Source organism: Poecile atricapillus, chromosome 33, assembly GCF_030490865.1.
Source record: "Poecile atricapillus isolate bPoeAtr1 chromosome 33, bPoeAtr1.hap1, whole genome shotgun sequence".
In the NCBI taxonomy this organism is placed as follows: domain Eukaryota; kingdom Metazoa; phylum Chordata; class Aves; order Passeriformes; family Paridae; genus Poecile; species Poecile atricapillus.
In genome coordinates, this window is record NC_081281.1 from 2,004,146 (window position 1) to 2,015,713 (window position 11,568).

At 63.4% G+C, this 11,568-nt stretch overlaps 1 protein-coding gene across 1 annotated transcript; it reads left to right on the forward strand.

The window, feature by feature from the left end:
* Positions 1-1,206: 1,206 nt before the first annotated feature.
* On the forward strand, positions 1,207-6,878 carry KCNJ9 (potassium inwardly rectifying channel subfamily J member 9). Its single transcript, XM_058860216.1, has 3 exons — positions 1,207-1,332; positions 3,391-4,333; positions 6,568-6,878. The coding sequence occupies exons 1-3, from the start codon at positions 1,207-1,209 to the stop codon at positions 6,876-6,878; spliced, it is 1,380 nt and encodes a 459-aa protein (XP_058716199.1).
* The last annotated feature ends 4,690 nt before the right edge of the window (positions 6,879-11,568 follow it).

Below are 11,568 nucleotides of genomic sequence, written 5' to 3' on the forward strand. Positions count from 1 at the left end.
GGACTCCTTGGCTAGTGGGGACATGGGGCTAGTTGAGGGGCTTGGCTAATGGTGGGGGGCTCTGGGCTAGCAATGGGGATCCTTGGCTAATGAGGGGGAGCTCTGGGCTAGTGATGAGGGAGGTGGGCTAGTAAAGGGGGCTGGGCTAGCTATGGGGAGCCCTGGGCTAGTGATGACGGGTTGGGCTAATGATGTGGGGGTCTGGGCTAGTGGGGGAATGAGCTAATGGGGAGAACTGGGCAATTGAGGAGGACCCCTCGGCTACTGACAGAGGGGGGGTCTGGCCTAATGGTGGAGATGCGTGGGCTACTGATGGGGGGACCCAAGCCAGGGGCTAATGACGGGTACCCCCGGGCTAACGGTGTAGGGGGGGCTGGGCTAGTTCTGGAGACCCCGGGGCTAGCGATGCGGGGAGGGCGGGGCTGAGCCGGGGTGGGGGCTGGGCTAATGACGGGCACCCCCAGGCTAATTATGGGGGAAGGGGTGGGGGCTGAGCCGGGGGAACTGGGCTAGCGAACGGCAGCCCTGGGCTAGTGCAGGGGTGGCTAGGCTAATGAAGGAGACCCCTGGGCTAATGATGGGGTGGGGGCTTGAGCCGGGGGCGGCTGTGATAATTCTGGGGGTGTAGCTGAGCCCTGGGGCAGGGGGAGGTGGGGGCTGGGCAAGCTCTGGCCACAGCCGGGCTAGTGATGAGGGGGCGTGAGCCCCGGGGGGGTGGCGGGAGGGGGGGGCTGGACTAATGAGATGCATTAAAATGGGGGGGGGGTGTGTAATTATAGGGGTTTTGTGCTGATGATGAGGACGGAACCGATCCCGAGGGGGGGCTGGGCTAGCGCTGGCCACCCCCGGGCCAGTTGTCCGTGCGGTTTGGGGGGGGGCGGGGGCTCCCGGTATTTTTATCCGCGCGCCGCCGTTGCCGGGGAACGGGGCGGGGGGGGGGGGGGGGCCCGGAGCGTGCGGAGCGAGCGGGGCTGCGGCAGCGGTGAGAGCGGGCGGGGGGCGCGGGGAGGGGGGGGGAGCCCCGGAACTCCCCCCGGGGCAGCGGCGACACCGGGGGGAGCCCCCAAACCCGGCCGTGCCCCCCCCGCTCCTTCCCCCGCCAGCGGGATCGGGGGGGGGAGGCGGGGGGGATCGGGGGGGGGGATGTGTCGCAGGGACCCCCCCTCCCCCCCCAAAACAACCCCGGGGCACACGCGTGTGCAAGGGATGGGCGGGGGGGTCGTGGGCGCGCTCGTGACCCGGCTGCGCGTGCAGTTCGCGTGCACGCGCGGGGGTGAGTGTGCAAGGGGGGAGCCCGGCGCGTGCGCGAGAGCCGGTGGGGCGCACACGCGTGTGAGTGTGCAACGTGTTCACATCTGACCCCTGCACACGCGTGTGTTTGTGTGAGTGTGCAACGTGTTCACGTGTGACCCCTGCACACGCGTGTGAGTGTGAGTGTGCAACGTGTTCACATGTGACCCCTGCACACGCGTGTGAGTGTGAGTGTGCAACGTGTTCACGTGTGACCCCTGCACACGCGTGTGTTTGTGAGTGTGCAACACACGTGTGTTCACATGTGACCCCTGCACACGCGTGTGTTTGTGAGTGTGCAATGTGTTCACGTGTGTGACCCCTGCACACGTGTGTTTGTGTGAGTGTGCAATGTGCGTGTGCTCGCGTGTTTTCGTGTCTGAGTGTGCAATGTGTTCACGTGTGTGACCCCTGCACACGCGCGTTCATTCACATGTTCACACGTGTGACCCAGCCCCCTGTGCACACACACGCATGTGTTCATTTGTGTGTCAGTGTGCAATGTGTTCACGTCTGACCCCTGCACACGCGTGTGAGTGTGTAATGCGTCACATGCATGTGACCCCTGCACATGCGTGTTTTCGTGTGTTCACACGTGACCCAGCCCCCTGTGCACACACACACGTGTTCATTTGTGTGTCAGTGTGCAATGTGTTCATGTCTGACCCCTGCACACGCGTGTTTTCGTGTGTTCACGTGTGACCCAGCCCCCTGTGCACACACGCGTGTGTTCATTCTGGTGTGTGTGTGCAATGTGTTTATGTGTGTGATCCCTGCACACGCGTGTGTGAATGTGCAATGTGTCAGATGCACATGACCCCTGCACACGCGTGTTTTCGTGTGTTCACACATGACCCTGTGCACACACACGCGTGTCTGTGCCCGTGTTCGTGTGCACGCGCGGGGATGAGTGTGCAAGGGGGAGCCCAGCGAGTGTGTGAGGCCCGGAAGGGGTCGAACACGCGGGTGTCAATGCGAGTGTGCACACACACGTACGTGTGTGTGTGTGTGTGTGCACGTGTGTGTGTGTTCACACGTGTGTGCGTGTGTGTGTGTGTGTGTGTTCACGTGTGTGTGTGTGTGTGTGTGTTCACACGTGTGTGTGTGTGTGTGTGTGTGTGTGTGTTCACGTGTGTGTGTGTGTGTGTGTTCACACGTGTGTGTGTGTGTGTGTGTGCGTGTGTGTGTGTGTGTTCACACGTGTGTGTGTGTGTGTTCACACGTGTGTGTGTGTGTGTGTGTGTTCACACGTGTGTGTGTGTGTGTGTTCACACGTGTGTGTGTGTGTGTGCACGTGTGTGTGTGTGCACACGTGTGTGTGTGTGTGTGTGTGTGTGTGTGTGTGTGTTCACACGTGGCCCAGTTTGGGGTGACCCACAGCCTTCCCAGTTCTCCCAGTTTGGGGAGGTGATGAACCCCACTCCACCCAGTTTGGGTGACTCACGCCCTTCTCAGTCCTCCAGTTTGGGCCTCCCTCTCTTCCCAGTATCCCCAGTTTGGTCGGGCCATGACCCTCCCAGTCCCACCAGTTTGGGGATGCAATGTCACTATCACCCCTTTCCCAGTCCCCCCAGTTTGGCACCTCCATCCCCCCATTCCTCCATCCCAGTCCTCCCAGTTTGGCACCTCCATCCCCCCATTCCCCCATCCCAGTCCTCCCAGTTTGGCACCTCCATCCCCCCATTCCTCCATCCCAGTCCCCCCAGTTTGGCACCTCCATCCCCCCCATTCCTCCATCCCAGTCCGCCCAGTTTGGCACCTCCATCCCCCCCATTCCTCCATCCCAGTCCGCCCAGTTTGGCACCTCCATCCCCCCATTCCTGCCTCCCAGTCCTCCCAGTTTGGCACCTCCATCCCCCCATTCCCCCTTCCCAGTCCCCCCAGTTTGGCACCTCCATCCCCCCATTCCTGCCTCCCAGTCCCCCCAGTTTGGCACCTCCATCCCCCCATTCCTGCCTCCCAGTCCCCCCAGTTTGGCACCTCCATCCCCCCATTCCCCCATCCCAGTCCCCCCAGTTTGGCATCTCCATCCCCCCATTCCTGCCTCCCAGTCCCCCCAGTCCCCCCAGTCCTCACCTCCCCTCTCCTGTCCCCCCACAGCCGCCACCGATGGCTCAGGACAACGCCGCCTTCTGCGGGGTTCCCGAGGGGGTCCCCACGGGGGTCCCCGCCGAGGCCAAACCCCCTCCCCCAGCCCTGCAAGCCCCCAAACGCCGCCCGTGGGGGGCCGGGGGGGGTTCGGTGGCCCGGAAGCGCCAGCGCTACGTGGAGAAGGACGGGAAGTGCAACGTCCAGCACGGCAACGTGCGCGAGACCTACCGCTACCTGACCGACATCTTCACCACCCTGGTGGACCTCAAGTGGCGCTTCAGCCTCCTCATCTTCATCCTGGCCTACGCCCTCACCTGGCTCTTCTTTGGCCTCATCTGGTGGGTCATCGCCTACAGCCGCGGCGACCTGGAGCACCTGGGCGACCACAGCTGGACGCCGTGCGTCAACAACCTCAACGGCTTCGTGTCCGCCTTCCTCTTCTCCATCGAGACCGAGACCACCATCGGCTACGGCCACCGCGTCATCACGGACACGTGTCCCGAGGGCATCGTGCTGCTGCTGCTGCAGGCCATCCTGGGCTCCATGGTCAACGCCTTCATGGTGGGCTGCATGTTTGTCAAGATCTCGCAGCCCAACAAGCGCGCCGAGACCTTGGTGTTCTCCTCGCACGCCGTGGTCTCGCTGCGCGACGACCGCCTCTGCCTGATGTTCCGCGTGGGCGACCTGCGCGACTCGCACATCGTGGAGGCCTCCATCCGCGCCAAGCTCATCCAGTCCAAGCAGACGCAGGAGGGCGAGTTCATCCCGCTGGACCAGACCGACCTGAGCGTGGGCTTCGAGACGGGCGACGATCGGCTCTTCCTGGTGTCGCCGCTCATCATCAGCCATGAGATCGACGAGCGCAGCCCCTTCTGGGACGTGTCGCGGGGGCAGCTGGAGAGGGACGACTTCGAGATCGTCGTCATCCTCGAGGGCATGGTGGAGGCCACAGGTAAACGGGGCGGGGGTGTCTCGGTGCTGTGAGGGACATCTCGTCATCTTTGGGGGGATGCATTATGTTCTTGGGACACATCATCTTCATGGGGACACATCTGTGAGGACACATCATCACTGCGGGACACAACCATGGGGACACCTCCATGAGGATGCATCATCTTCACGGAGACATCTCGTCTCCATGGGGACATCATCTTCTTGGGACTCATCACCTTCACGGGGACACCTCCATGGGGACACATCATCTCCATGGGGACACATTGTCTCCTTGGGGACACCTCCATGGGGACACATTGTCTCCTTGGGGACACCTCATCTCCATGGGGACACATCATCTCCATGGGGACACTTCATCTCTGTAGGACACATCTGTGGGGACACCTCCATGAGGACACATCATCTCCATGGGGACACATCGTCTCCTTGGGGACACATTGTCTCCTTGGGGACACATTGTCTCCTTGGGGACACCTCCATGGGGACACCTCATCTCCATGGGGACACATCATCTCCATGGGGACACATTGTCTCCATGGGGACACCTCCATGGGGACACATCATCTCCATGGGGACACATCGTCTCCATGGGGACACATTGTCTCCTTGGGGACAGATTGTCTCCTTGGGGACACCTCCATGGGGACACATTGTCTCCTTGGGGACACCTCATCTCCATGGGGACACTTCATCTCTGTAGGACACATCTGTGGGGACACCTCCATGGGGACACATCATCTCCATGGGGACACTTCATCTCCATGGGGACACATCTGTGAGGACACATCATCATTGTGGGACACATCCATGGGGACACCTCCATGAGGACTCCTCATCTCCATGGGGACACCTCCGTGAGGATGCAACATCTTCACGGAGACATCTCGTCTCCATGGGGACGTCATCTTCTTGGGACTCATCACCTTCGCGGGGACACCTCCATGGGGACACATCATCTCCATGGGGACACATCGTCTCCTTGGGGACACATTGTCTCCTTGGGGACACATTGTCTCCTTGGGGACATCTCCATGGGGACACATTGTCTCCTTGGGGACACCTCATCTCCATGGGGACACTTCATCTCTGTAGGACACATCTGTGGGGACACCTCCATGGGGACACATCATCTCCATGGGGACACTTCATCTCCATGGGGACACATCTGTGAGGACACATCATCATTGTGGGACACATCCATGGGGACACCTCCATGAGGACACATCATCTCCATGGGGACACCTCATCTCCATGGGGACATCATCTCCATGGGGACATCATCTTCTTGGGACCCATCATCTCCATAGGGACACATTGTCTCCTTGGGGACACCTCCATGGGGACACCTCACCTCCATGGGGACATCTCATCTCCATGGGGACACCTGAGTGGGGACACCTCACCTCCATGGGGACATCTCTGCTGGGAGTTTCACAGCCCCCTCTGCCAGATGTGGGGTCCCCCCATACCCAGCCCAGACCCTCCAGGAGAGCTCAGGTTGCTCCGTGCCCCGGGGGCTTCAGGTTTTGGGGTGTCCCATATGCCCAGGGTGCAGCTCAGACCCCCAATTACCAGATTTGGGGTCCTCCTTGCTCTGGGTGCTTCACTTTTTGGGGTGTCCTCTCTCTGGGTGCTTCACTTTTTGGGGTGTCCCTCTTGCCCTGGTCCTCGCGCCCCCCCAGGGATGACGTGCCAGGTGTGCCGCTCGTACCTGGGGACAAGGTGCACCCCCAAGGGGTTGGGGGGGGCTTCAGGTATTGGGGTACCCCAAGCCCTGAGGGTTTCACAGACCCCTTCTACTGGATTTGGGGTGCCCCATGTCCTGGATTCTTCAGCTATCGGGGTCTGAGTGATTCGGGTATTGGGGTACCCCAAACCCTGAGGGTTTCACAGACCCCTCCTACCAGATTTGGGGTGCTCCATGTTCTGGATTCTTTAGGTATTGGGGTCTGAGTGATTCAGGTATTGGGGTGCCCCAAACCCTGAGGGTTTCACAGACCCCTTCTACTGGATTTGGGGTGCTCCATGTCCTGGATTCTTCAGGTATCGGGCTCTGAGTGATTTGGGTATTGGGGTACCCCAAGCCCTGAGGGTTTCACAGACGCCTTCTACCGGATTTGGGGTGCCCCATGTCCTGGATTCTTCAGGTATTGGGGTCTGAGTGATTCAGGTATTGGGGTGCCCCTCACCCCTCCCAGCTGGGGACACCCCTGACCCCCCGTGTCCCCCCAGGGATGACGTGCCAGGCTCGCAGCTCGTACCTGGCGGACGAGGTGTTGTGGGGTCACCGCTTCACGCCGCTGCTCAGCCTCGAGGAGGGTTTCTACGAGGTGGACTACGGGGGCTTCCACCACACCGTGCCCGTGCCCACCCCGGCCTGCAGTGCCCGCCAGCTGGCTGCCGCCGCCGCCCGCCGCGATGCCCACCTCTACTGGTCCATCCCCAGCCGCCTGGACGAGGCGGCGGCGGCGGGGGAAGAGGGGGACCCCGAAATGTCCCCCCGCGAAAGCAACGGGACCTTGGCCAGCCCCGAGTCGCGGTGATGCCACCAAAATCTGGGTGCGTGGAATGGAAATTCTGCTCCCCTCCCCGCCCGTTGTGGTGGTGGTGGTGGTGGGTTTGGGGGTGTCCCCTGGGTTTTTTGGGGTGTCCCTTGGGCTCGGGGGGAAAAGGGGACCTCAAAATCTCTCAGGAGAGCAACGGGACCTTGGCCATCCCTGAGTTGTGGTGATGCCACCAAAATCTGGGTATCTGTAATAAAAATCCCTCCCCGCCCCGTTCTAATGGTGGTGGTGGATTCGGGGTGTCCCTGGGTCTGTGGGGGCGAGGGGGACCCCAAAACCTCTCAGGAGAGCAACGGGACCTTGGCCAGCCCCGAGTGGCAGTGATGGTTCCAACACATGAACCTATTTAATAAATATCCCCCCGGTTATGATGGTGGTGGTGGTTTTGGGGTGTGAGTGGCGGTTTTGGGGTGTCCCTGGGTTTGTGGGGCGATGGGGACCCCAAAATTCCTGGAGAGAGCAACAGGACCTTGGGCAGCCCCAGCAGGCACCAAAATGTGGTTGTGTTGAATAAAAACAAAAATCCCCCGTTATGATGGTGGTGCTGTTTTTGGGGTGCGTGAGATGGATTTGGGGTGTCCCTGGTTTTGGGGCGGGGGGGGGGAGGAGATGGGGGGGCAACCCAGGGGGTCCAGTGAGGAATTTGGGGTGAAATAGGGGTGGGCAGAGCGGCCTCACCCCAATTCTTACAGGGGTGGCAGGGAGGGGTCAGTGCCACCCCTTCAAGGATCTGGGACCCCCAGGGTGAGCGGGGGGGTCTCCAAAGACATGGGGACCCCCAGGGCGGGCAGGGGTCTCTCCAAGGACATGGGGACCCCCAGGGCGGGCGAGGGGCATCGAGACCCCCGTGACAGCACGGGCAGGGGGTCACTGAGGTGGGCGAGGACACGGAGACCCCCCCTCATTGTCCCCACCCTCCCCCCAATGTCCCCAAGGGATCCCCCCAAGCTTGGGGGGGGCGGTGCTCGGGGATGCGGAACCGAGCGGGGCCGAAAGAGGCCGAGCGGAGCCGAAAGGAGCCGAGCCGGACCGAAAGGAGCCGAGCGAAGCCGAGCCAGACGGAGCCGAGGCAGAGCGGGGCCGAACGGATCCGAAAGGAGCCGAAAGGAGCCGACTGAAGCCGAGCCGAGGCTGAGCCAAGACGAGCGCAGCCGAACGGATCCGAAAGGAGCCGAAAGGAACCGACTGAAGCCGACTGAAGCCGAGCCGAGGCTGAGCCAAGCCGAGCGCAGCCGAACGGAGCCGATTGGAGCCGAGCCGACTCGGACGGAGCCGAACCGAACCGATCGGGGGCTGAGCGCCACCAAGACCCCGCCCACCCCCTGGCCCCGCCCCCTCCCCCGCCGCGCGTGGGGAATGGGGGGGCAGGGGTTACGACCCCCCCCCCCAAAACCAGCGGCACCGGGGGCCACAGGGCCCCCCCGAGCCCCCCCGGGCCCCCCCGGGCCCCCACGCGTGTCCTGTGTGTGACACGCGTGTCCTGTGTGTGTGACACGCGTGTCCTGTGTGTGTGACACGCGTGTCCTGTGTGTGTGACACGCGTGTCCTGTGTGTGACACGCGTGTCCTGTGTGTGACACGCGTGTTGTCCCCCCCCCGTGTCCCCGTGTACCCCTGGCTGTCACATTCCTGCCGCCCACGGGCAGCAGCTGCGCGGGGCGGGGGGCGGCGGGGCACGGGCAGGGGACTGGGAGGGACTGGGAGGGACTGGAAGGGACTGGGGGAGACTGGGAGGGACTGGGGGAAACTGGGAGGGACTGGGGGAGACTGGGGGGGACGGGGGGCGCTGGGTGAACTGGGGGGAGTGGGAGAGACTGGGGATTAGGAGGACTGGGGTGAGTGGGAGGACTGGAAGGACTGGGAGGGATTGGGGAGTACTGGGTGGACTGGGATGGACTGGGATGGACTGGGATGGACCGGGGGGACTGGGAAAAAACAGCTTAGAGGACTGGGTGGACTGGGAAGGACTGGGGGGACTTGGGGGGGACTGGAAGCCCGGGGGTCACTGGAAGGACTGGGAGGACTGGTGGAACTGGAAGGATTGGGGGGACTGGGAGGACTGGGGGGGGACTGGGGAGTATTGGGGGGACTGGGATGGACTGGGGGGGACTGGGGGGGGCTGGGATGGACTGGGATGGACTGGGGGGGATTGGGGAGTGTTAGGGGGACTGGGATGGACTGGGGGGACTGGCGGGGATTGGGATGGACTGGGAGGGGCTGGGATGAACTGGGATGGACTGGGAGGGGCTGGGGGGGACTGGGATGGACTGGGGGGGATTGGGGAGTGTTAGGGGGACTGGGATGGACTGGGAGGGGCTGGAGGGACTGGGATGGACTGGGGGGGACTGGGGAGTGTTAGGGGGACTGGGATGGACTGGGGGGGACTGGGATGGACTGGGATGGACTGGGAGGGGCTGGGGGAGGGCTGTGGGCCGGGGGGAGGGTTGGGGACGCGTGGGGCGGTCCCCAGGTCCCCCGTGGGGACGGTCCCGGCACGTGGCCCCCGGTCCCGCGTCATCGCTGTTTGTTCAGCTTGGGGGGCAGCGGGGGGGGACAGCGGGGGGGACAGCGGGGGACGGGGGGACAGCGGCGGGGACTGGGGGGGCCAGGGGGGACAACGAACGGACAGACAGGGGACACAGGGGGACAGTGGATGGACAAGGGGTGGCAGGACCAGGGTAACTGGCCACGGCTGGGGTGGACTGGAGGCACTGGGGGGACTGGGGGAACTGGGACAGACGGGGGAACTGGGAGGAACTGGGATGGACCGGGGACACTGGGATGGACTGGGACAGACTGGGGGAACTTGGAAGGAGCGGAGGCACTGGGATGAACTGGAACAGACTGGGGGAACTGGGAGGAACTGGGATGGACCGGGGAACTGGGAGGAACTGGGATGGACTGGGGACACTGGGAGGACTGGGACAGACTGGGAGGCACTGGGAAGGAGTGGAGGCACTGGAATGAACTGAAACAGACTGGGAGGACTGGGACAGACGGGGGAACTGGGAGGACTGGGACAGACTGGGGGCACTGGGGAATTGGGAAGACTGGGCACTGGAAGGACTGGGAGAGGTTGAAGGGACTGGGATGGACTGGGGGCACTGGGAAGAATAGCACAGGGGGGACTGGGAGGACTGGGAAGTGCTGGGATAGGCTGGGATGGACAGGGAGCTGCTGGGGACAATGGGCAGACTGGGAAGTACTGGGACAGACTGGGGGGCCACTAGGGCAGACTGGGAGGTCCTGGGGGTGCTGGTCCGGACTTGGCGGGGGGGGCAGGGCACTGGTCTGGACTGGGAGGACTGGTCTGCACTGGGGATGCAGATCTGGACGGGGAGCGCCGGGAGGAGGCTCCCAGTCCGTACTGGGAGGATACTGGTCTGCACTGGGGGTGCAGATCTGGACGGGGAGCGCCGGGAGGAGGCTCCCAGTCCGTACTGGGAGGATACTGGTCTGCACTGGAGGGCGCGGCCGGCGCGGGGAGCAGAGCCGCGGGCTGGGGGAGCCGATAACTGGTGCGGACTGGTGTCACTGGTGCGGGGCCCCAGGGCCGGGCCCCCCTCCCCGCTCTTGAGCTGCCCTTGGCGGTTGCCATGGAGATAAAGCCCGGAGGGGGGGGGGGGGTACTGGGAGGGGATCTTGGCGCGGCACTGGGGACACTGGGGGGGTGGGATGGGGACGGGGAGGGGGGGGACAGGAACAGCCGGAGTTCGGGAACACCGGGAGAGCGGGAACAGCCGGACACCGGGAACAGCCGGACACCGGGAACAGCCCCATGGGCACAACCAGACCCCGGGAACAGCCGGAGCCTGGGAATAACGGGATCCAGGGAACAGCCGGAGCCCGGGAACAATCAGACAGCAGGAATCAACCTGTCAGTGGGGGTGGGAATAACCGGGACGGGCACAGCCTGATCCTGGGAACAGCTGATGCCAGGAACAGTCGGACGTCGCCACAGGCGGTCCCTGGGAACAGCTGGACCCTGGGAACAGTCGGAGCCTGGGCACAGCCAGATTTGAGAAACATTTGGATCCCTGGGAACAGTCGGTGCCTGGAACAGCCGGACCCTGGGAACAACCAGACCCTGGGAACAGCCAGATCCCTGGGAACAGTTGGATCCCTGGGAACAGCCGGATCCCGGGGAACAGTTGGATCCCTGGGAACAGTTGGATCCCTGGGAACAGCCGGATCCCGGGGAACAGCCGAATCCCGGGGAACAGCTGGATCCTGGGGAACAGTTGGATCCCTGGGAACAGTCAGACCCTGGGAACAGCCGTGTCCCCAGGTACAGGCAGTCTTGGGGCACCGTAGTTCCCCTGGGCACAGCCGTTCCCTGGGAACAGTCGGACTCCTGGCACAGCCCCCCAGTTCCCCCCCCCCCCCCCGGTGTCCCCCCAACTCTCAGCCATTCCAGGGCTAATTTTAGCCCCCGGCCGCATTCCCGGGCCCTTCCCGCTGCCAGGCGGGATCGGACTGGGAGCACTGGGCACACACCAGTGTAGGGACCCCCCCCAAAATAAACAACACCCCCCCCTCAAAAGGAACACCCCCCGGGGTCACCCCCTGCTCTGGGGGGGGTCCGCAGCCTTCGCCCCTCCCCATAATGAGCCGCCCCCTCTCAAAGCTGAGCCGTGGGGGGTCCGGATGTCGGGGTCCCCCTGGATTTG